The sequence below is a fragment of the Scophthalmus maximus genome, chromosome 9 (assembly GCF_022379125.1).
Source record: "Scophthalmus maximus strain ysfricsl-2021 chromosome 9, ASM2237912v1, whole genome shotgun sequence".
Classification (NCBI taxonomy): domain Eukaryota; kingdom Metazoa; phylum Chordata; class Actinopteri; order Pleuronectiformes; family Scophthalmidae; genus Scophthalmus; species Scophthalmus maximus.
The window spans coordinates 12,143,958-12,170,636 of record NC_061523.1 but is presented as its reverse complement, the minus strand read 5'-3'; the positions used below and the strand labels follow the sequence as shown (position 1 = coordinate 12,170,636).

At 44.6% G+C, this 26,679-nt stretch overlaps 1 protein-coding gene across 4 annotated transcripts in view; it reads left to right on the top strand.

The window, feature by feature from the left end:
- LOC118319704 (A disintegrin and metalloproteinase with thrombospondin motifs 2-like) overlaps positions 1-26,679 on the top strand; it is a 123,334-nt gene that overhangs the window by 17,010 nt on the left and 79,645 nt on the right. For 3 of the 4 annotated variants that reach the window (XM_047334519.1, XM_047334520.1, XM_047334518.1), the window contains exons 1-2: positions 8,797-8,983; positions 10,594-11,018. In XM_047334519.1, the coding sequence (XP_047190475.1) occupies positions 8,896-8,983; positions 10,594-11,018 (513 nt within the window). In that variant the 5' untranslated portion in view covers positions 8,797-8,895. Of the gene's footprint in view, positions 1-8,796; positions 8,984-10,593; positions 11,019-26,679 lie in introns of those variants that run through there. The other variant, XM_047334521.1, reaches the window with a different exon arrangement.

Sequence of the window (26,679 nt, the reverse complement as noted above, 5' to 3'; positions counted from 1 at the left end):
TCTGCTGGCATGGCTGCCTCTTGGGAGGGGGCACTGTTGGAATTTCAGGCCAGGCTTTTTGGCTTGAAGCAGCCTGGGAAAATGCACTTGTCCATTGCCCTGGTCACTGGCATAAACCAGGTCCAGGCAAAGATTATTCCAGAAAAAAAGAAAGAAACGTAATCCTCTTGAGAGAGTAGAAGATTTAGAAATATTAATTTAGTGCTCTGGACTATTTTAGAAGAGAAAACAGTGTGTGTTTGTGCGTGTGCGTGCGTGTGTGTACAGAAGGATTATCCTTTAGTACACTTTGGGTACAAGTTTATATAGGTGGTGTGTCTACCACCTATATAAACTTGTACCCAAAGTGGTCCTGCGGGTTGAGCTCCATGGGCTTTCACAGAACTCCGCCCAATGAAAAATATTGACAAAATCAGTCAGTTATCTTAACTGTGAAAGCATGAAATTGTAGAAAAAGAACAGTAATATATATTTAATGTGGATTGCTGCATCCGCTTCTCAGGAAAATTTGTTTGCCTCTCCAAAAATAATTATATAAGCTGATCTTAAGATACATTGCATATGTACATTTTTGCATCGACTCACCTATACGATGGACAAAGGGTCAGTGTCACATGGTTATCTGTGTCAATACAACCATCTTTGTTTCTGCTGATGTTTTTTCACTGGTTCATGGTGATCAATATGCCTGTTGGAGACGCACATTTTGACTGTTGGTATGATTAGAGTTATGAAATGCACACAGACATTTGGATATTTGGACATGACCAATGATGAGATCTTTTCAGTCTTGGCCAGTATCTAGAAGTATCTAGAAGTCATTTTTGTGTTTTACTTTACTGATAATTGGTTGTAGCAGGTGTGTGGGTTACCCAGCACAAACCATGAATCAGTCCCTCCCTGGTTATGCTCTTTACTGTCACACACTCAATTGCCCTGTACTGGCTCATCCCAGCTTCAGTGGCGCACACGTTCAGTCGCTCCAAACATAAATCGTAAGGCTTTGCGTGTCCGTCTGCCATTTAGGAGAGGGAGGGATCAGATAACAGCGGCGCTAATCAACTCACATGGCGGAGTGTCTCCATTTACCATTTTAAATCCTATTTTTCTTTTTACAACATTGACTCTCTGAGCCTGTATCGACAAAACACTTTCACGACGTCCAAATCAGGGAAACAAGCCAAAAACGACTCCGCATCAGAGAGCTCCACAGCCAGAACTAGCAGCGATGCAGCAACATGCATCCGCTTAAACTGCTTGAACAGCAAAGAGCGGCACTAGCCACTGACTTGAAGACATCACACCAAGCTGGACACAACTCAGGCAGTTGTCTCAAGCCCGGTACCACGTACAACGGATCTTGAGTCTAACGCCTAGAGCAAATTCAGGCAACATTTTCATTACCGTGAGAAGACAACAAGTGGCTGAGACCTTAAAATTTTCAACCGACGGAGAGGGTGACATAACATTTTCATTGTGGGAGGCTTTTGAAGGCACATATTGTACCGTAGCCACAAGATCCAATTTCTATGAGGACTACAGTGCAGACCTTCAGAGGCGGCGGGTTGAATACAAGGATAGGTCATAGCTGAACTTCAGCTGAACCTCCCTTCTTCCAGCAATGCGGCGCATAACTGTCCCGAGTAGTGAGAGGAAGTGGCTGCTGTCCATTTCTGAACGATAGGTACCAAACTTCATGGAGAACTTAGGGGAGAGATTGTCTACTCCGTCTTCATTTACTAAGCAATGGCGCACGACCAGTGACATTCTAGTCTTGCTGAGATGGAATGAGAAAAGATGGAGAAAATGCCTGTGTCATTATCTCCGCTTCTCCTTGGATTAATTGATGCCTCTGTCAAATTACCTGGCAGCGATTGCTCTTATTTTCCTCTCTTTGTCTTGGTTTGACCATTGCCTAAGTTAAAACTCAATTTCATGAAAAGCCATAGAAAAACAGCGCTGGTCATCTCATGTTAATCTCTGCGAGGGATTTTTTCTGAGAAGCCTTTGTTCAGGAAGTCATTGAAGTCAAAGGTGACATGTTGCGGGGGAGAATTAATTGACTTGACTTGAGATTCACTGTTGTTCCTCATGGTTTCTCACTTGGAGTATTTTGTTGTCCAACTCTTGTTGTTATAGGGTGAACCGTTAAATACTTACAGATAGGAAGTAAATACCAGAAATATTTGTTATAAGATCAGATGGGGTCTTTCCAAGTTTCCTGCAAACTTGTCTGATTGCAGTGTGGCTAGAGATTAGCTGGGACAGTTAATAAATTGCCTTGTTGTTTTTTCCCCCTGATTCTCTCTTTGCCTTATTGGAGCCTCTCACTTTCAATCTCTCATTCCTTGATTGTTCTAGATGAAGGCAAATCTCAGTTTCATTAGCTGAAATGTCAAGATATTAAATCACCAATTCAAAAGGAATAAAAGTTTTCACACATCTAAAGCAGCTCTGGGCTGGGGGCGGCTTTCCTTCAGGAAACCACTTACGTGACTCTGACAAGTCGATTACTGAGCACACACACATATTTGTTGCTTTGCTGCTTGACAGTGGCTGCGCCTGACGACTGGTATGATCGTCATAACAACAAAAACCCATCACATTTTCCTGCTCCGGACACAAACGTAGCTGGCTTTTGTGTTGACGCACCATGTTAGCCGACTATGCAATGCTAAAGGGAAGTAAGCTATATGGAAAATAAAAACTCCACAACCAGATGAACACATACCAGATTCCCCAGCTGCCTCTACCTCCTCTCTCCAGGCTTATGTTAATGCTTGTTGCCAAGCAGGATTTGTATTTGCAGTATTTGTTTAAACCCGATTTGATTGGCTTCTGCCGATGCTGCTTAAAAAAGTTGAGCTTTCAGATATAGGTTCAGAACACTTTATATATTCCAAGAAGGGCAATTAATTTGCAGCTTACCCCACCAAGAACACACAAACAACATCCAAAATGTCACGTCAAACACAAATCAGTCAAAACAGAGGTCAGTGTAGGACAGCTAGTAAGTTAATAAGTTAAATAAATCTGATCAATTGCAGTACAATGAAAATAATAATAAGTTTGCAACAACCGCACGCAGTGCAAGCATTGTGATGCAACGAAAAACCCATGACATCAGGCCATTCAAAGTGACAAGCGGCGCGTCCGTTGACTCCCCCAATGCGTACGTGCCACAGCTGCATTAGGGAAATGCTGGACATGGCAGTTTTATCGTCCTAACTTAAAGAGAAAGGTTAGAGGTACAGCTGCTCTTATTGATAGAACTATTCCTTTTAAGCCCTCTAACACTACAAGGGATACAAATTGACACGTTATTGTTATTTCAGGCAAACTTATAAAAAGTCAGTGACTGCCTAATGTGTATGCACAATCATTTGTTTTTCCAACTCCCTGATCTGAATTCTTAGACCCTTGGGGTGGAATTCAATTGTTATTTGAATGCGGTGTTAGGCTGCTCCTCCCCTGCTAAGAGTGATTTGACCACTCTAAACAAATCGTCTTGTTATATAAAAAAGTGTCATTGATTTTTGCTTTTCAGGAATGGAATAACTTATTTTCCCAAGTGCACCACACTTATGGTAAACAAATCGTTTGCGCTTCATTGCTGATCTTAAATTCTGTGGTAACAAAAGTTTTATTATTTCCGATCATGCAGCCCTCGTTTTCCTACGGCCTCTTCCAGACTTTGAGTTTGCAAGAGACCAGATCACCCGTCCTCCACGTGTGTTCAACTAAAATGCATACATGCACGCACACCTAGGAGGCCCTATCTGATGTGCTCCGTGTGGAGCTGTGTGTATTGACTTTCAGCAGCCACCCATGTCAGGGTTCATGGCTCTGGCCTGATGTGCTGTCATGGGGCTTTGATGCCTCTTCTTGTAACCTCTCTGAGACACTGGGAACACCTGTCCTTGCACTCATAAGGCATGCTAATACATGCAGACACATGGTGGCCTGCTGCTTGACCTTGCTGGGACGGCAGGAGTCATTGGAGAGACTTGCCACGACAGCCCTGCAGGACACAATGTGGCATATGCTCACTCCGTATAGCCCTTTACACAAACGGCAATGTCAAGATGCGCGTGAGAAAAGGTGCCGAAGCTCAGGTAGACTACTCCAACAGTACTTAGAGTACAGCACTCAGTCATAACAATAAAACACAGTCAGCTCATCGTTTGATTTCAGAAAATATAGTTTATCAACAACATCACCTAGAGACGAGATTATATTCCTTTGCTGAAAATTAGAATGAATTCATGAAACAGTGAGTGCATGTGTGAGCTTTGTTTTAGTTTTGTTGCTGTGCTGATCTATTTAATACCACAAAAAAATTGTTTTTAAGAATTTGCTTCAGTGCCACTACACTGTGCTCACTGTTGTTCACAAAAGTGTGGAATGAACACTTGTCGACTAACATGACAATTTGGGATTATAATCTACATTCACCGAATACAATGCTGAAACATTACAACATGTTAAGAACACTTTATATCTGCTCTTGTCTCATCTGACCATGAAGCTCCACTTCTCCACTCACCATCTGTTTTCACACGCACAGGCAAAGGACGTCTGAACACCCACCTCCCAGGCAAAAGCACAAACATGCCTGCATTCATGCACGCACACACACAAACACACACACACACAGACACACACGAAGCCCCTGCCCCACCAAACCTAGTTATAATAACCTTTGCAAACCCAAAGAGTTTGTGTGTGTGTTTGTTTGTTTGTCTGGGAAGGATATTATTGTCTGTCCCTCCCCAGCTCCCTCCAAGTGCACTTTTCAAGGTGCAGGGCTTGGTATTGCCATGGAAACAGCAAAGTGACTAGGAGCAGTAGGAGGAAGGAGGTGGTGATGGGTGGTGGGGACGTAGTCTGGGGATAAGGGGAAACGGGGGCGGTGATGGTGTCGATGTGTGATGGGGATGTCATCTGGTCACAGATCGGCATGGTGGGAACACTGTGGCATTTTCATGTGTCGTTTGAAGCAAGGCAACCTGGGTGTATCTTTCTTCTAGAGGTGTTCCTCTATCTCTATCTCTGTGTGTGTGTGTGTGAGTGTGTGAGTGTGTGAGTGTGTGTGTGTGTGTGTGTGTGTGTGTGTGTGTGTGTGTGTGTGTGTGTGTGTGTGTGTGTGTGTGTGTGTGTGTGTGTGTGTGTGTGTGTGTGTGTGTGTGTGTGTGTGTGTGTGTGTGTGTGTGTGTGTGTGTGTGTGTGTGTGTGTGTGCGCGCGCGCGCGCGCTTCTAAACAGCCTTGTGGAATTTTAAACACTATAGCCCAGTTGTGATTTCAATACAAGATACAAGAAGATACCTCTCAACGTACCACACACACACACACACACACACACACACACACACACACACACACACACACAGACACTTTGGCCATCGTATAGGTGAGTCGATGCAAAAATGTACACACTTCTATTGTAGGGCAAACAAAGTTCTGAGAAGTGGATGCAGCAATCCACTTCATACATGGATTTCTGTTCTTTTTTTCACAATTTTATGCTTTCACAGACTGATTTTGTCAATACATTTCACTTTTCATTGGATGGAGTATTTTGAAAGCCCGTGGAGCTCAACCCTCGGGTCAATAGTGCCTTTACATATGCACTGGCAATGTCAATACATCACCGTCCACTGCAGGACCACCTTCGGGTAGGTTTTTATTTAGTTGATCTTGCTCTCTCTCTCACACACACACACACACACACACACACACACACACACACACACACACACACACACACACACACACACACACACACACACACACACACACACACACGCGCGCACACGCACACACACACACACCTTTTCTCTCTGTAGAGGGTCAGTGTCTTTGTTTAGTGTTTGTATAGCAGAGGCCTCCTGATGTTATTGGCCTGTGTTTGTGAAAGTGTCCATTCTGGCCCTGATACGTCCACCTTTGTACATTTTTGGCATCGTTCTCTCTCCCTTACTTTCTTTTGACCTTAACTCACCTCTGGTTACTTTTGCCCGTCTCTCCATCCTTGTTTAAAATCTAGTTCTTGTTTGTTTGAGACTGATACTGTTCTTTTCAAGCTGATTTTTTGCTCCCCGTCTCCTTTTGCTCCCCCACCCCTATACAGTATTTGCTCTTATTGAGGGTCGCACAATTTTCAGAGTAGAGGGAGGATGAAACATTGTCAGGATTTGTAAAGAAGGACATTTGTCTATTTACAACTTGGTCTTAGTCGCATATAGGCAGATGGACAATAAACCCACTCCATGATTTATGTCCAACGCAGGAAGTAGTGTGATCTTCAAAAAAACAACAACACAAATCGAGATGTATGTTAGTGATGCTTTGTTTACGTTCCAATTGAAGTAATAGCAGCAAGATTAGGTGTTGTAAATTAAATGACTTAAGGGAAAAGGGGAATTATCTGCAGAATGACATTTACCACTCTTACACTGCCTGTATGCAAGTCCTGAATTGTGAATAGATACTAGCAGATTTCTTCAGCAGAGATAGAGGTGCATATGTGTTCAATCCACTCTTGAGAGCGTCTTGTAAAAGTACAGTGATGATGTGACAATTGAAGACTCCCTGGAGTTCAGGAAACTACTCCTAATCCGGCACGGCCATTACTGAATAAAAGAAAACCAGAGTCTGGGGTAACACCGCGAGGTGAGTGCACATGGACACACTTGTCTGTGGCATCAATCACTGGTGTCTGAGAGGACATCTTTACTGTAAGTCTTATTGACAGTCTGAAAGAAGAAATCCCCAGTTTGGCCAGTTGCATTATGGCTGAGTGGAGAGGTGGGATGAGCTGTCAACAACCAGGGCTATATGTGACAAGCTGAGAGATCTGTCAAAGTATACAATCACTCCATCACACTTCTCTTTGTGTGTTCATCATACAAGGATGTGAAATTTAGTGGCAGCTCAAGTACTTGTGGACTGAAGTGCAGTCAGCCTATCAGCTCTGTGAGGCTGCTCCAGCTGCTTCAGCCTCTAAAACACAAGGATTTGTTCCTTATCTATTTTCATTTAATTGTAAATTGAATATTTTTCATTTTGACAATGTTGACAATTTATTTGTGAATTCAAAAAATACCAGATCAATCAATAATAAACATGATAATTAGCTGTAGCATATATAATGGACTGCCATTTTTAAACTAACCCTCTCCCATTTGGGTTAGAAATGTATATTTCAATGTTGTTGCAACTTGAAAAAAGTCAAAATGTTTATTAAAGCACAAATAAATCCCTTTAAATATCTATTCAAAGTATGAACTATATGTTAATGTGACTCTCTGAATCAAACTGCAGCAGATGGCTCAACCGCCTGCTGTCGGAGGGTTCTCCTGATGTACAAAATGTAAGTTATTATCAACTAATAATGAGTATTGTTCCACCTAGAGATCAAACTATTCAAATATATGTAAATATTTCTGTAACTTATGTTGTTAAAACATAAATTCAACTTCAAATTTTATACCGGGGTGAGGGCCTCCCTCAAAACACTGGCGCCATAGAAGAGTGGTCTGTTTGGAAAGTTGTAATGTTGTGTTCACATTTGATATTTTTTACATGCTGTGTTTTCCTTCAGTGTTTTTTGTAGCCAGCAGGTCTTTAAATAGACACTATTTGTGCTTCTTTGGAGCTCTTTTAATGTTTGCGTTGCTTTGAAAATCTGGCGACAAAAGTGAAAGTGAACCGAAAACAAAGACTATAAATAAAGTCAATGCTTTTTTGAAGCTGACACCCTGCTAATTGGGACTCAACAGATTCCCCTTATAGCATCATTACATCAAGGATTGCGGAAGGCAGTTATTTGTCAGTTGTCTTTGCTATGTTACCTCCCTGTTGTTATTGTGTATAGCCAAAAAGAAAGCATTTTCTAAGATTGTGTTTTAGATATCTGTAATTTGCCTCGAGTTGCCTAGCAGTATAAGATTAGTGGTCAAGATGGTAAATGATGCGCTAAATGAGGACAAAGCAGGTTAGGGCCTTTAAGACTTCTTTTTTTCTCTCTCCTCTCTCTGGCTTTAAATTGGACCCATGGGCCTCTGCAAAGCTGGATGTGCTACTGCCGGTGAGCCACGAGGGGCGCTGCTGCTCATCCATCTCAGCGAGTGCGTGACGGGATGTCCAAAGTTTATGCAAGGCTTGCAGCAGCAGACCAGGGACCGGCGGAGGGCAGAGTCGAACTGTGCCAGTGATCCACAAAGAGCGTCCAAGTTGCGAACACAACTTCTGGGGCGCGTCCCACAGCTGAGGTGCCATCAGGCAGCGCGCTTGTTAATTCGACTGTTGGTGAGAGATGTGAGCAGGCCTGACAGTGTGTCAGTCAGTGCTCTCACATAGACTGTCCTCCCCTCGCACATGGACACGTGTGTGTGTGTGTGTGTGTGTGTGTGTGTGGAGTCGGGGAGTTGTCAGAGCACCAAGGCAAAGAGTAGGGGAGCACGCACAATGTGGGAGAGAGGAGTTGAGAGACAGAGAGAGACAGAGGAGGAGAGTTGAGAGAAAGAGAGTGTGTGAGAGAGAGTGTGTGTGTGTGTGTGTGTGTGTGAGAGAGAGAGAGAGAGAGAGAGAGGAGGAGAGTTGAGAGAAAGAGAGTGTGTGAGAGAGAGTGTGTGTGTGTGTGAGAGAGAGAGAGTGTGTGTGTGTGTGTGTGAGAGAGAGAGAGAGAGAGAGAGAGAGAGAGAGAGAGAGAGCGCGCAGGGAGGAGGAGGAGGAGGAGGAGGAGGAGAGCTCCGTCTCTCCCGGTGCACTTGGCAGTCTAGTTGCGGGCTGTTGCTGTTGCTGTCGTGGCGTGGCTGGTCGCGCCAGGCGGGGAACTTCACCACACTGGAGCCCGGAGTCCCACTCTCTCACCTGCGCAGTTCGGAGCTGCCATGGGTCTCTCGCCTGGATTTACTGTCCTGATCATTCTGCCGGCCTTTCTGCTGCACACCAGCGGCCTTTACATCGCCAGTAGCGTTGGTACGTACGGTGCCCAGTTGGACGTGGTCAGTGTTTCTGTTGTCCTCCGTCTCTGTCCCTCTCATCAGCTGCACGCGGGATCTCCCCGCGCTCACCGGTGTGGCGGCAGAGCACCGTCCGGCTTCTCCCGCTTGTGTTTGGTCTTTTTTTCTTCTTTTTTTTGCAGTTCTTGGGAACAACGTTGCGGGACGCGTTAGTAACTTCTGTGCGTCCTGCTGTGCCGCCGCTCGCAGGGACTTTTCCGGAGGTCCCCGAGCGGCGCAAACAGTGTTGTGATGCTGCTTTTCTCTCCCACATCATGTTCTCCGGGGTGTGAGAGGGCATCAGCTGCGCCGGTTCACTGCCGGGTGTTGCAGGGAAGTGCTGGCCGAACATATCGGATTCGGCCGCTGTCGCACCTATCGATCTGTCGCAAGACGCTGGAGTCGGATGTCGGCTTATTGATCACATTATTAAATCATTCCTCCAACATGGGACCGCGAGATGCGTTATCAGTGTGTTTGGTTTGGACAGTCAGAACTTTATAAATAACATATGATGCATTCATAACAAAATGCACAATAATAATAATAATAATAATAATAATAATAATAATAATAATAATAACAGTGCACCTGCAGACCAAATCTAAGGTATGATATAACTGTATCTGATTCTGTGATGGCACTGAGTGGACATGGCTCTCTTTCTCTCCCTGTGTGTGTGTGTGTGTGTCAGGTCGCCTCCATATTGCACCTGTTTCCACTGTCACACGTGAACGAGAGAAATGTTCCTTAAACCAAGAACACGTGAGATGCACGAACTGACTTCACGAGTCAATTCGAAACAATTTTACTCACATTGTGCATTTTTTTTCTTATCGAGAAGATGATGATGATGTTAGGACAAATCGGTTCCCAAAAAAATCCAAAAGCAGGGAGAGGGAATGTCAGTGTCAGTTGTCGCATCAGTTTTTCTTTCTCTTTTTTTTTTTTCCTATTCATTGTTTATCGAGGTTATAGAAATTATTTCCCCCAGTTCGAGCTGCCTGGCGGTGAGAAAACAGCGTGAGAAAGCCGCAATTAGCACCTTGATCTTGTACTGGCTGTCCTGTTGACGGAGGAAGGGCACAGGAGGTGTCAAGAGCGCAGCGCGCACTGCTGAGGCTGCCGTTTCCAAACGCGTCCGCCGGGCGCAGGGGTCGCCTCTGGGTTCATGGGTGGGGCAGTGGCTGTGTGCGCGTGCATGTGTGAAAGGTTTACCGTTTTCATTTATTTTATTTATAAATTGTATTCCCTGCGAGGCAACTTGGAGCTATAGGGATAAATAATTCCATGGCATGTTTGACATTTTTCTAATCCCCTTTTTTTCCCTCCCACTTCTTTTTTCCACCCTGATTCCACATTTTCTCCACTCTTCTCCCACCATGCTTCCTCTCATGACGTCTTCTCCTCTCCATCCTTTGGTTTCTTTCTCTCATCTTCAACCTCTAATTATCTTTCCTCCTGGCCTTTCCTCAAATTTCTTACTGGACAACATTTTCCCTCTCTCCCACCTGCCCCTGCCTCATCCTCTCCTCTTTGCTCTCGCCCATTACCCTCTCCCTCCCCCACAAACTGTCCTATTCCCAGACTCCCTGCAGCATGTACTGGGGGAGTATGGACTGGTGAGGCCAATCAGTGTGGACGCAGAGGGCCGCTTCCTGTCGCACGCAGTCTCGGCTGACCGTATGGCAGGAGGGCAGTCCCGTAGGCGCCGGAGGAGGGAGGTAGGAGTAGGCAATGATGAGTGGGGAGGACCGAGAGGGGCCGAGGAGGACCACGAGCCCGAGGCCCATCAGGAAAGACTTTACTTCAACGTCACCGTCTTCGGCCGGGTGCTCCACCTGCGCCTGCACCACAATGCCAGGCTGGTGGCCCCCGGAGCCAAGATGGAGTGGCGTGATGACAGCGACAGCACCCGGCACTCTGAGCCACTGCACGACGACTGCCTGTACGTGGGGGACATCACAGACACACCGGGAGCCACTGTGGCTATCAGCAACTGTGACGGCCTGGTGAGTGGAGCTGTGTTACCTGTGCTTTTATCTTTGTGGCTCTTGTTCCCTGTGTTCGCTGTGAGGGGGGGGGGGGCTGTGGACAGAAGTCCACATAGAGAGAAAAGAGCAGATGATGCGTCTCTGTTTTTGACAGGAGTTTGTGTTAGAAAGGATTTTTGCCCTTTGACCCCCGTCAGTTTCCCCGGGTGGGTCTTTTTGTTGACACCGTGGCTCAAGGTTGTCTGCTGTTCTTCCCGTTCTCCTCCAAACTGGTTGTAACACCAGGGCTCCTATGAGAAATACCAGAGTCATCTTTTATTTCCTCCGTCCTCTGCCCCCGTTAACTCATGTAAAAGTGGGGGAGCGATTATTAACGCAGTGATGTTTCACAGATAGCCGCAGAAAGAATTACTTCATCTCTGCACAATGCTTTCAGAAAAACATCTATTCATTTATACAGGACCCTGGACACGGCTCCATGTACGATCCTGATTCCTTATTCATGTTGTTTTTAAGATTCATAAACATGTAATAATTCAAATTATTGCATTTTTAAACTCATGTATTGAAATCTACTTGTTTCTACATGTTTGACAATGAAGTGCTTTGTACTTGATATGTTCTAGTTTAAAAAAAAATTTTGAATTGCAGCCATAGCAATTTTGCTCTAAGAAGTTTTATTTGGTGTACAGCTGTCTCATGTAACCATAATACCACAATAATAACAAAAGTAAAAATGATAATAATAATGGTAATATTTATAAAAAAAAAGAGCTCTGGTATCTATCAGGGATCGTGCACTTTTATAAAGAAGCACTGAACAGATGACACTACTGTAATCGAATTGGAAAATATACACCATGAAATATTTTGGTTGCACAACAATTTGGTTGAATTGTAAATGATTTTAATAGAGCTGATTATGAATCAAGGAAAATGACAAGATAGACTAATTATGTGGTACTTTTCTAGTCTTTTCTAGATCACTCAAAACACTTTACTAACACACACATACACACACACACACCTTGGGGTTTGGGATTCAGTATCTTGGAACACTTCAATATGTGGACTGGAGGCGTCAGGGAATCGGACCACCGACCTTTTAATTAGTGGATGAGCCGTACTATCTCCTGAGGCACAGCCGCCACTTGACGAATGGATGTGGGCGATTGAGAGAAGTGAGATGGTGACAGTGTGAAAACTGTGCAGAGGAACTGCTCAGATGAGAGGATGCAGACTAGTGCCCTATAGGACGAGGCGGAGGAGGCATGGGTGAGAGATGAGCCTCAGGGCAAAGGAGAAAAGGCAAGTAAATAGGAGTTAAAATTGGCCAAGGATGCGTACGGGGAATGATAAGATTTGGGGGAGGAGTACCCCTCATTAGGGAAAAGTGTTCATTAGTCAGCCAGATCAGCCCACCACTGGAGCTGAGTATCAGCAACTGGATCCGTTTAGGGTTGAGGACACTGGGGACTGAGCGAGCAGCTGAGAGAGCAGGCATGGAGCCAGGACAGCACAGGCCTGACATGACCACTTAGCCTGACATCAGTCAGTGGCAACTCTGCTGCTGCTGCTGCTGCTGCTGCTGCTGCAGCAGCTCACTCCACTCGGTCATTCCAGGACCTAACCGAGAAAAAAGTTACTGTGAAAGTGTAACAAGTTTAACAAGGTAACAGTTCACCAGTCAGCTCGGGTCACTGGTTTTTGGAGTGGCTGACTGGACTGCCAGGCAGCAGGGTCTGTGCTTAATGTCCACGAAGAAATCCCGTAGCGATGTGACTCTGGTTTAGGCACAAATCCACTATTCTGCAGTGGATGCAGGAATGCATCCTCAGGCCGCAGATATACTTGCTTTTGACTATGTGAACACGTACGCATCATTGGCTGCTTCGCAAATCCCGCGTAGGTTGTGCTCGTCATCAGAAATTAACACTACTATATGCACATGAGCGATGCTGGGGCTTGATACTTTATTTAAGGGTCCCACATGCCAACGGTCCCTGCCTCCATGGAGTTTGGTGCAAATTGGTTGTTCTTTTGCATAATCCTGCTGAAAAACAAACAAATAGACATGGGTGAAAAGAATACCTCCATGTGAGTGTTGTTTTGCATAAGATGTGAAAGAAATTAACCCATCCTTTCACATTTGATTAACCTCCTCATTAAATCTCAGTGTAAAAGAAAATCTGTTACAATAAATATTTATTAAAAATATCACAGATGTCAGAGCTCTAATACTCAGACCAAATAGTCTAAAACCCAAAAGAAAAACAGAAATGATAATCACATTAGCGATGTCCACTGGTTAGATTCTTTTATTCCCTGCGTTCCCATTTACAGCCAGGGACATCTTGTTGGCTGTGACCCAGGGAAGGAGGGAAAGCCCAAGAAAGAGGTAGATTCAAAACAAAAAGCAAAAAAAAAAACCAAATATGATTAACAGGCAGAGGAGGGACAAATAAGAGGGCAAAGAGCTTAAATATCAAGATGTACTAATGACCAAAATAAATTGATGAGGAAGATAGTGCAGAGGGGGAAAAGGAAAATCTTGGAATGGACAAATTACCTTTGGAGGGAATTGGATTTCTGTGACCAGCTGGTTAGTTCTCTGGATGGTTGAGAGGAGGCAGTAAACTACAGTATGAGAACTGTGTGTGTGTGTGTGTGTGTGTGTGTGTGTGTGTGTGTGTGTGTGTGTGTGTGTGTGTGTGTGCGTGTGCGTGTGTGCGCCTGCTCAAAGGTCCTAGATGGGTGCAGGGGCAAAATGAAATTAAACTGCACCTGAGACTCGATTGTTTGTGCGTGTTTGTGTGTGCAGAGTGCAAATGTGGCACTGCATGAATCAAACTAAATAAAAACTTGGTTTCCACTTCATGCCATGTCCAGTATGTGGATGTGTGCGTCAGTGAACACTTATCTGTGTCTACGCATTGGGCTTGAGTGGTTTCTCGTAAAAAATCTGTACTTCAGTATTCTATATTCACATTTATAAAATCAGAGCAAGGCCGGGCTTCCTGACCTCGACTGGTGGTCTTTCCCTCAGCCTCACCCACACTGTTTGCTCAGAGATGTTGAGGATGTTAGTTGTATTGGCCTGTTTTTGTGCACATGTGGGTGAGAGGTCAGTTGCGCTCATGTGTGTATGTCTTTTTTTGGGGTCTCATGTGGAATGTCGTCCGTCAGCTTTTTCTCTTTTCAGAAGAGAAAGATATGGAAGAACGAGAGTTATGAACTCACTGCTCTTTTTCTAGAAGTTAAGTTGGGACTGTGACACTACACAGTGTGCTTACAGTTTGAGAGGAATGCTGTCAAAGTCTCCTGCATTCATTTTCACTTTGCAAGTTTATCAATTTTCCTCATGTTAATCTCTGCCACTGCTTTTTGATTCAGCTTTATTCTGGTTTTACTAGTTGAACAGACAAGAAGACAAAAACACCAAATACATTTTAGTCTAGTTTTCATCTTCACTGAAATAGTTTTTGTCTGAGTTTAGTTTGAAAGACACTATTGTCACATGACAGCAATACTGTTATTTTTGTTTAGTGAACATTTAGAGGACGAACTAGATGACCATCCACAATAATCCTGAAAGCAACATTTAAGATATTCAACTGAAAGTAATCTTAATGTTACCTCCACAACCACAGAACCTACATTAACATTTACATTATATGTTTGTAATAGCGTGCTTTTTTGAAATTAATTTTGCCTTGCTGCCTGCTCGTTTTCGTAGTTCTGTCTCTGCTTTTTTGTTGCCATCTCATTCTCAGTAGATTATAAATGGATTTAACCCTTGAATCTGTTTCTCCTAAGAACAGGTGAGGTCAGATAACATTACACACAGACACAAAGCAAGGTGTTTCTCATCGAGGCAACGGCAATTGGTCAAGCTGCAAAATCTTCCTTAGAACATCGGAGGAAACATTTTTACTAATTAGGAGATATACTTCAGACAGATGCATACAGGTTGTTGAATAAGACTTTGCATTAAAACATATCCAGTTGTCCTTCTGGTCTTTCACATTATTGCGCCTTTTTTATGTTGACAAAAAGAATGTGTACATTTCGCTGTGCGGCTTCCAGTCTTCCGAGATGGGCCACAGCACCTGTGATAATAAGTGGGTCCTGACAAATGGTAGGGCAGCTTCAGGTTCCCGTGGGAACAAAGGGTCACACAGGTCTACGGCGCTGATAGGTGGTGCACGCGGAGCAGAAATGAGATCCAACTGGGTGAAAAGTTATTGTCATGTCCCCGAGTTTCTTAGCGGAGGAAGTCATCCTCGCTGTCATCCTGGGGTTTACTCCTAAAATACCGGGTGGATGCACACATGGACCACTGGACACATGTTTCCACTGCTGTGGCGTACCATTGTACGTGTACCTTCACACATACAGTACATGCAGTATCACATTGCACACCTCTGCTGTGTGGGGAACACGTGCTCCGACACACAATCACACCTACAGACCTGGTCGGTCTGACGCTCGGGTGACAAGTGCCAGGAACGGACATCCGCCAAAAGGCACCGCTCCCCTGAACTGTCTTTACCTCGCTGTGTGACAAAAAAAGCTGTGCACACGTTTCCCTTATTGTCCCCACCCTCTGCTTCTCTCATGCTTTTCTCTCGCGCTCTGTCTCCTGTTTCTCGGCCAGCAGCAGCGGCAGCAGCAAGCGGGAGAGCTCTCCTAATGATGGTATTAAAAGAGTCAGGAAAATGACAGAGGAAGAGACAGAAGAAGAATGTGGCAGACAGCATTTTGCTCCCCAACACCCACAGTTTCTGAGCCCTGGCAAAAGAAAAAAGAAAAAGAAGAAGAAAGAGACAGCAAGAGACGGTGTTCCGCAAGTGATCAGCCTTTTTTCTGTTTTTAGCAGCAGCTCTTTTCCCATGCGCTGATCACAAGTGTTGCTGAGGGGTTAACGGTGCCCGCTGTCCATACAGAAAAAAAAGTTTGGCTACATCTCACTAACCAGGAGATATTTTATGATTGCTATTTGTAAAATACCGGCATTATTTTTGTTGGCAGATAATTGCCCCGGATTCGTGTACAGATGTTGCCATTTGTATATTGTGATATGCCATATTTATGTATGGCTGTGTGCTTCAGCCGGTTCATGTGGGAATGCTCGAATGTGACCGTGTTATTTTGTGGCTTTCATTGAAAAAGAATCAGACAAGCGACAGCGAGGAGCAATGCCAAGGCACTGACAGGAGTTTTATTTATTCGTTTTCTTTTCTGTGGGTGGGTGCTTGGAGGAAGCACAATGATGTTGTCATTGTAATGTGACTAAAATTAGAAATATTGTAAAGTTGTTTAACATCACACACGCACGCACACACACACACACTGTGCCAGCAGAAAGCTTAATCATGTGCAAGTGTGTTGACAGAGGGGCAGGCCAATCACAATAATAGCCCCAGAACTACACTAAATGCCAGCGACACGGACACTTGCGCCAGTCATGCCCCTGGAATACGCTCGGTCATTACCTCCACATTAGAAGTCAATAGAGAAGGCCGCCCTGGGCTGAACCAACCCATCCATCCATCCAGCCAGCTCGGCAGTTTAGCTTGGTCAGGCGTGGCAGCTCACTGGGCCCTACAGCGTGTTATTCCACCTCGGGTCACACGATAAGCAGCTCTCAACTGTAATCAGCTCAAATTGAAATGATGACATCAATTACAGCGCGGCGCACAGCTGTTATTGACCCCAGCCCTCACTGGCAGTGTAGAGTAGGCTGTGTGTCGAAGGAGAAAAAAAAAGGGAGGAGGAACTGCGGGGCTGAGGGGAGGGCCGGGTGTCGAGAGGCCAGACTGCTGAGGCATAGTATGAATGGAGACGGAGAGAGATGTGTTCTCGGTATCTGATTGCAGGTTCCACCCTACAGTGTAGCTCCACTCAAACACACAATTACTCAATCTAGAGCTATTATCAGACAGAGAGAGAAAGAGAGGGAGAGAGGGAGAGGGAGTCAGACAGAGCGATCCCGTTCGGAGGAACGCGGTACAGAGCAAAACAGTGCTTTTACCAGAGCTATGATTACTGCCACTCACTCAGTGCACTTAACCAGCTCCCTCGCCTGTCTTTCCTCGCGCTCTCTTGTCACTCACAGAGTGCTGGCTCAGAGCGCACGCTTTGTTTGAGTGGCTGAAATAACAGGATTCATTCATGTGTGGGGGGGGCAGCTTAGCTCGATGATTATAGGGAAACACCTTTTTTATGTCGTGATAACAGGATTATTTGATACTAAAATCAGCTGAAGCACAGTAGAGATTTGTACCTGCACAGTCACAATGAGATGTGGGTGTCCTGGGTTCTGTGATGTCATCGCGATGTAGATTCGCAGAGTATACAAAGCTACAGATCTAGGTAGGCAGAGTGCATACACACAGAATGTATTCAAATGTATTTTTACATGGCTGTACAAAAATGACCTGCTACATATCAGTGCTTAAGTGAGTGCAGATTGTCACCTTTAAACATAATGATCCATACACGCATTTGTGTATTTGCCATGTGCTCAGTGAGTGAGGGACAAAAATATAAATGGAGAAAACACATCTTCCGGTCAGGCTACATTTAAAAGAATAAGGGATCATAGTGTCGCAAAGCAGCTGTGGTGTTTCAGGGACAAAAATATAATTAAATCTATAAAGTCCAGATGGGCCAAAAGGGCAATAACATACAAAATGGATAACAACATTATTCTGCCGAGTCAATGGAAATAAACTAGGTGAGAAAATTGAAAACCGAACAGGCTCATAGTTGGACATTGTTTTCTCCCAAGCCCCCACCAGTGCACCTGTCAGCCAGCCAGCCAGCCAGCCAGTCCCTCAGCCAGTCAGTCAGTCAGCCAGTCACTCAGCCTGTCAGTCACTCAGCCAGTCAGTCAGTAAGTCAGCCAGACAGTGAGCCAGGCAGTGAGCCATTCAGTCAGCCAGTCGGTCAGCCAGCCAGTGAGCCAGCCAGCCAGTCACTCAGCCAGTCAGTCAGCCAGTCAGTCACTCAGCCAGTCAGTCACTCAGCCAGCCAGCCAGTCAGCCAGCCAGTCACTCAGCCAGTCAGTCACTCAGCCAGCCAGTCACTCAGCCAGCCAGCCAGCCAGCCAGTCAGTCACTCAGCCAGCCAGTCAGTCAGCAAGCCAGTCACTCAGCCAGTCAGTCACTCAGCCAGTCAGTCACTCAGCCAGCCAGCCAGTCAGTCAGTCAGCCAGTCAGCCAGCCAGTCACTCAGTCAGCCAGCCAGTCACTCAGTCAGCCAGCCAGTCACTCAGTCAGCCAGCCAGTCAGTCAGTCAGCCAGCCAGTCACTCAGTCAGTCAGTCAGTCAGTCAGCCAGCCAGTCAGTCAGTCAGTCAGTCAGCCAGTCAGCCAGCCAGCCAGCCACTCAGCCAGTCAGTCAGTCAGTCAGCCAGCCAGCCAGTCACTCAGCCAGTCAGTCACTCAGTCACTCAGTCAGTCAGTCAGTCAGCCAGCCAGCCAGCCAGCCAGCCAGCCAGCCAGCCAGCCAGCCAGTCAGTCCCACAGGGTCGTGCAGGAAACTGATCGATGCTGGCCACATCAGCAGTTCTCAATAGCTGACAGGCCTCAGCAGCCTCTGCGGAGTCTCTTGGAAACAGGACGAGTCATTCGCCCCGTGTTCTCACAAATTAACAAGCCCTCGTGCCTGCCTCCCGCGGCTGACCCGCCCCACGTCTCCCGTGAACACGCCGTTTCACCTCCCAGCCACCACGCCACCTGAGTCGGTATACTCTTAGAGCTTGCACTCGTCTGGAAGTTTAGAATCCTCACAAACAAAACACAACACCAGAGAGTGGAAGAGACAGAGAGGAGGGAGCATCGGGAGGGAGGGAGGGAGGTTAGGGGGGGGGGGTGAGAGTAACACAAAGGGGAAGGGGGAGGGCGGCAGAGTGAGGTGGAATCTTAGTGCCCAAAACCTGAACAAGAACAACAACATCATAACCGTCACCAGCTGCTCAGTGCTCCGACTTCTCTCGATTAGCATGAAGAATTTGCTTTCTATTGTCTCTTGGTGTAAGCTGAAGCCACTTTCCTGGATCCAGAGTACACTCCAGTGCCAATTGTTTTCTCCACATGGGTGCATGATTGAACCCCCTTACATTCTAAAAATATGTGTGCGTTTTGCCCTTGCTTGATTTAATTACTTGTATTTGTTCTTCCCCCTGGGTTGATTTGTTTAGCTGTCTGGTTTGTGTTATCTGTTAGCACGTTCCTTAATGGATCAGAGCCTGCCTGTCTGTTTGCATACACAGTATCTGTGGATGAAAACCATTTTTCTTGGTGCTCGGTGCAGCTAAGCAGCAAGAATCGCACCTCACAACAGAAACTCACACCCTCCTCATCCTTCTAAGGCTGCCTCTTTTTGTTTTCTGCAAAAGAGAAATAATCACTTTTTCTCTCCCCGTGTATTATGTATGGGGATTTTTGCCAGTGCAAAAGGACCATGGGAATTGTTAGTGTACCAGCGTATGTAGTATATTATATAATAATATATTGTATTCTAATATCTGACTCTGTGGGGGCTGGAGTGAAGCAGTGGAAACAAAGAAACACATCTCGCACTTTGATCACTGTGACTGATCGTCTGCCAGTGTGTACAAGGAAAGCTTTGGATACTGCTGTACAATTATATAATGTGTTTGCCAAGATCTAATGGAGACTTTGAGATGACCTTGCCCCTGTACAGCTCTGTGTGAGACTGAGTTACTGTGTATAGTCAGGCTTCCTTAGGTGAGCTGAATGTATCCTCAGAATCAGAGACAGGACCGAGCACATTAACAATGTTCACGACAGCAGGGCGATATAGTTAACAAATTAGGAATAGGCAATATGGAAAAATCTTATAAGTCAATATACGTATTTATCTAAACTAGTAACTATGTTTGTGCCCATAAAAAGGTGCCTGTCCATGCGTGGCATTGTTGTTAAAACCAGTCTATTGGGGGTAATGGGTAATGTCGGCCCATCGTGATAATGTGATCACACCAAGTGTTGATCGAAATAAATGGGGGTCTAGAGTCGGGCCACACGCTGTACTTCCCAGGCTCCTCCCACCTGCCGAGTTTGAAGTTGATCAGACGAGTGGTTTTTGAGAAAAATTGAAGAACAGACCAAAACACAGAGATTTCTACTATTATTACGAGGACATAAATGAAGTCACAATTTCTGTTGAGCTTTAAGATTATCTTCAAGTTTAAATTCCCTGACAAACCATTGCAAATTACAAATAATTATGTGTGCTGAGAACAGAAAATCTACTTAAACAAGAAAAATAATACAGACAGTATATAAACCGAATATAAAATCCTGTTGAGATCCATTTAAATCCCATAGTATAAAATGTTTACAGCTTGCATATTGTGTCAGTTACATTCACCAGTTAAAAACCCCTTATCTATAATTATTTCTTGTGCCATCATATATTTTCCATTATAAAAACCAGCATCATGTGTGATGCTTTAACAAGGGGGAGCACATAGAAAATGACATGTGCCGCATCGCTTGCTGCTCATTCCAGGAGAGTCTTATTACTGGTTAAAGTTTGTTCTGTATGCATAATTATATTGTAAATGCTGAAAATGATTTATTTCGTGATTATGTGGTTTGCTGTACATTAGCAAGTTCTTTTCGCAAGAATCAGATACAAGCCCTTGCATCACTTCTGCTCTGCTGAAGTGTCCTTGAGCAAAGGTCCTTACCAGCCCCAAGCTGCTGCTTGTAGTCAGCCCTGACCTCTGACCTTGCTAGAAGGAGGAACGAGAATCCCGGCAGGGATCAATAAGGAAGCATGTTTATTGTAAGATGTATCCTACTGCACCGTTTTTTTTTTGTTTGTGCATAAGTGCTGTATGGGTCTCCTACGATAAGATATCGCCGTTTATGTCGGGAGTGTATGGTGTCATTTGTGTGGTTTTGTGTGTGCATTAAGTGCTCAGCTATTGAAAAAGGAATGAAGACGATAAAATAAATCATAAAAGAGCTCTGCTGTTAGACTTGGTCTGTCATCTTCATGGCCACAGTCAAACCTGTGCATCCTCAGCTGCGGTCCACAACACACACACACACGCACACGCGCACACACACACACACGCACACAGCATCTCTTACAGTGCGATGATTGACACCATCACTTGGACCACAAAGGGATTTTTTTTCCCCTCACAAACTAATCCTTGCCTCTCTGTTTCACACACACTGACACTCAGACACAGACACACTGGGGAGAAGGGACTTATTGTCAGGTTGTGCTCTATCACCACAGTTCATTTCTAATCCTCTTTCTCCCTTTCTCCCCACTCCCACCCACTTTTACACACACACACACACACACACACACGCACACACACAACCACCACCCACACTCTGTCCCAAAGCCCAAAGGGATCCACTGTGGCCAAATCAGGGAAACTGGCAACACGGCAAGGATAGAGGGGGACTGCTGGATGTGAGGCAGATTACAGTAGAAGAGGGATGAGATGCAATTGAAATGAGGCACATTGGAAAGGAGAGACTAATGGATGAATGGAACAGGAGGAGATGTTTTTATTTCCCCTTGCTTTACTCGCTCCTCTCCTCTCCCAGCAGCAGGGTGTATGGTCGCAGGGCGGGTGTGGCTGCAGCTGACTGATGCGATGTGACAGGGCCGTCCTCTCTGTCCTTTTTGCTGGTGTGTGACAGCATGAAGCTGCCATCCACCTCTGTGTCTCTCCCCATTCCATCTCTTCATTTCTCTCTTCTCTTGGGGAAAAAAAAAAGAACATTTCTGGGACTAGCTTTCTTCCTCTCAAACTGCCTGTATGTTTGCATGTGGTAGGTCTGCATTAGGTATTAATATTATTCCTGAAAATGTAGATGTTTTCTGTCCCTTTTCTGTGTATTTGTTGGTCTTGCTTTTTAATAGGACAAAAGAATGCTTCTTATATTAACAGACATTAGAATGAACATATCATAACCTTTGCATGCAACTCAAACTTTGCTATAGGTGCGAGGAGGAAAATGGAAATTATGAGATGTAGTTTGGATATACTACTGTTGAACATAAATCTGCCTCTGCTGTCATTTCTGACAGTATTTCGTGTTTGGGATAAGGTATGAGTGCAGTGTTGTTGCATGCCTTGGTGGGCTTTCACATCACGTCATGCTGAGATTCCAAATGTCACCGCTTTTGAACCCCTGGTACATTTTATCACTCGATCACACGGCGCACACATTGCATCTTTGTTTTTAACTATTTCAAAGTCTTTTTTACGCAGAGCCGTGAGCAAGACATAGAGTTGTAGGCTAACTAAGTTGGTCAAACGTCCACACGTGAAGGCTCCGACTCGGACAGGAGAACAGACCACAGTTACCAACCAGAGGATGTGACACCGCAGAGCCACTATCAGTCTGCATGGCAGCTAGCGATTGTAGAGGCACACAAAGGGGAGGTGATTGACATGAGATTTATTCAGAACATTTGGAGCGAGTATGTTTTCCTAATATTTTGGCACACACTTCTTTTGCAGAGCAGTGACCTCCCCATTAGCACTTCTGTAGCGGTGTTGGCCTGTTTCCACAGCCACTCGGTGCTAAACTGTGGCTTCGCCGGGTCAAAGAATTTCTCAGTTTAGGGTCAGTCACAATGGCCAGGCAGCTTTGCTCTGTGTATAGCCTGTTAAAAACCAACTACTTTCTCTTCTTTTTTCTGTTTCTTCCCAATATCACTGATATCTTTTGCCTTCTTGTGTGGTTGTGTTGTGTTTGGGCCAGAGCTACTGTGGGGTTTCCTGAGGCAGTGAAGCGAGACTGTGGGCCATTTGTCAGATCTCGAACAGGGCCATTAACACTGTTCATGCACTTGTACTGAAGGTCCAGGTTGTGGTAGTTGTCAGGGACTATTGTTAAGATTGGATATTAATGGGTATAGACCTCACGACTCCAGTGTGCATTTGTTCCGTGCTGCTTGTTTTACTCCAGAATTACTATCGGAGTGAATATGTATTAGCTGGAGAAGTAATTGCCTCAATGACTTGATGGATTAATGCATGGCTCAGTGTAGTTATAAAATCTAGTGAGCCACTCAAAATCTAAAATAAAAAGTAAGTGTCTCGCAGTGTCATAATATGACTCAACACAATCCGCTCTAAAATTATCATTGCCTCCAAATTTTTCCGGGGATTCAGTATTACTCACACCCTCTCCGTTGTAGTAGTGTTACTGTCGGGTTGTCACTTCCACGGGTTGCCCACCAAACTGGTCTAGTTGGAAAGCAAAGCGGTGTAATAATTCCTGCAGACGAAGGTGACCAAATAATTACAGCTGAACACGAGTTGATGCTTAGGCCGTTAAGAGTTTTGCATGGGGGCAGGGCGCTGAAAGGGAAATCACAAACTGATAAGAATGACTTGTTTTCATGTTCTTGGTGATTGGGAATCCTTTCCAGTGCCATAGTGCCATATTTTCTTTTTCAGGGAGAGAGAGGGAGGGAAGCTGCTCAGATTAGGTCGATGATTTGGACTAAAGCGCTGTGTCGGATGTTCTTTTTTTGTTGCCGTTTCTCCTTCCTCCATTGCCCGCACTTCTTGAGCTTTCTTCTGCCCTCTCCACACCCACCACCCCAACACACACGCACACGCGCACACACACACGCACACACACACATGCACCCCTTCAACAGTGCGTAGAGGTCATAGCCCCGACTGAGCCACAAGCTGTTGTTGACTTCCTCTGACTACTCTACCTGCTAATATGACCAGCGAGCTCAGTTTATCATCTGCATGAAGAAGATCAAACACGCTCACACACACACGCACACACACACACACACACACACACACACAGAGCTTTAATCTTCTAAGAAAAATGGCAAAAAGATGGTGTGGGATAAGATATTTAATGAAAAAACACGAACAGTCATAACAACCACAACTGCACCGAGACTGACATTTATCATTTTTGCATTAAGGTCAAAGCCTGACATCCTGATTTGTTTTATGTTGATGAAATTTTCGATGGTGAAACGATCAGTGTTGTGGTGTTTTTGCATTCAGACCCCCACAGATAAAATGGTAACGAATGCTTGTGCACCAAAAGAGATGTACAGAAGTATACTTTGTACAAAAAAATTGTACCATTCAGGCATATAATGAGCCGTAGATGTTGACATTTTGACCCACCATTCAGCTAAGACTTTGTTCCAGTTCAGACAGTCACTGAACGAATATACAGTAAGGCACTGTCTGCGACACCTGAATGGTGCAGGCGTCACAGTGTTGTCCTGTCAAACACAGACTGTGAAATTATTCTCAAATAATGCCCAATAATTGAAAAGAGTTTGAAAATGCCTCACCAGAGAGAGGGTGGTACAACGTGAAAATGCTGCTCAAGCAAATTATGCTCTGCTGTTTGTTTCTTTGTTTATTAATAAAGAGTTGCTTGCATTCTTCTAGGTTTGTAACATATTTTAGCGGTGAAATTACTGTAGATGTCGGAAATTCTCATTAAGTTAAAGTTACTTCTTGATATTCAGACTGGCTTTCGATTTTTGGCAGGAATATGACAGCAAGCATCTCTGAGTGTATTTGTTTACCCTTATTTCTTCTCGAATGCTGCCGGACATTGCTGTTGACTTTTTGAGGCAGCCGCCTCTAAAGCTCATCTCTCAGCATCTACAGGAGAAGGGGGCGGGTGAAGCGGGGGTTGGGGGGTAATTTGGTTAGGGGAGGTAACTATGAGATATGGCAGAGAGGAAGGCAGGCTTTCTGACACAGCTACTCGCTGGTGCTGCGCTGTGATGTATAATGGCAATACGAGTGATCTCGTCGAGAGCAGAATGGCCTGACACACACACACACACACACACACGTACATTTGCAAACAAATTGCACACAAATTGAACCTATAGGCTTTCCCTCTACCACACGAGCTACCAAGCACAAGCCTCTGTGTGTTCTCAGTATTAAGGTGTCCGTTTGATCTCAGTCAAAGTACTTCATGAAAAAGAGTAATGTGGAGTCTCGGTGAAATTGTATAAAAAAAATTTCCACAAGGAGCTCAAGTAATATGTGCGCGCTCTCTCTCTCTCTCTCTCTCTCTCAGAATATGATAGTTTAAGTGGCTTTTGCTGAAGCTTTGGCCGGCAATGCGCAGCTCAAAGCAGAAGCACAAAAGTGGCTGATTTCCTCCCAGACAAACGTGATTGTATAAAAACTGTGGCTGTTGACTCTGCTCCCAGGCCCCAGTAATTGGGGGCAATAGAGAGGCCTGGTGTTTCCCCTAGATGAAATCTCTGGTGTGGCTCAGATGGGGTGTGAATTACAGTGTCCACGTTCTTTCTCCGCTCAGGAAGAGGATGATGCACACGTGTCAGTGTGTGCACCGGAGAGCCATAACCGGTGTGCGGGTGCTTATGTGTGCACAAGCGCATATTTTTATTTCCAGATTAAATCAGTTCTTACTTGAAAGTGGTGGGATTCCCTGGTGATCGTCAGCTTGTTAGCTAACCTCGTCTTTTTTTTTTTTTGTTGGTGACTTTTCTCTGAGGAGATTCAGTATGTATCTTCTTTTTTTCGGTTTGTGTGACTGCATGTGTGCACGAGTGATGCTGTAGTTGGGCAGATGAGGTTTGGACGTGATCACAGATCTGGGATTAGGGATATCTGTTATATATCTGTTTTCAGCCTGATATGTTCTATTAACAAGAGCCTTTGGATCACATGCTGGAATGGTCATGTGTCAACATTTTAATTGGCACCCTCAAATGTATGTAGTACAACATGGAATCATGTATGCGTTTAAACACTCACACAGCCTTAGGCTACGTCCTTAACCCTTCTCCCCTGCGTGTGCTAAGCGTGTTGTATACGAACCGTGTATTTCAGCATGAAAGTGTAATTTTTACATTCTGCTTAACAAGGAGACATTTGAACACCTAATATTTGGCATATAGCATTATATAACAAAATACAACAATTTTGTTTGTATTTGGCTCACACATTATTGAAACATTGGTGAGAGGAAAATAATAAGTACTCATTTGTAAGGATGGCAGTAAAAATGTGCATGTGTATTTTTAAAGCTCCATTGTGTAATTTCTTTATAATTTTCTGGCGGTATCTGGTGGTAAAGTTGCAAACCGCAACAATATAACCATCCGACAGGGGACACTTTATGGTGGCGCACCGCTGATTCCATTTCCGAATGCGTCCTATTCTGGACCGTTTTGTGCAACCGTATTCAACACGACGTAGCAAACATGACGACTTACATAGAAATCGGGTCCACCTCATGTAACTATAATTAACTCATTCAAAGTTGACAAAAAAACATTGTCTCTTTGTTGCAGGTGATTATGCATATAAGAACACATTGTAATGGACAATGTATTTCGGTGAATGAGTTCTTCTAAATATTACACACTGTAGCTTTAATGGGTTCAATAATAGAGCATTACGATGTCATGTTATTAAATATAATAAATTTTGTAATGAGAATTAATCTTGTAAAGTAAATTATGCTCAGTTTTTGTTTAAACTCTATTACAGCTTGGACTGCCAGACCTTCAACATCCTCCAGGACACATGTTGAAATGGAGACAGTATTTCAATTCACAGACAACAACATTCCGATACATATTGAGACGTGTGAGACAAGTTTAAGTTTTCAAAAAATTTTGAT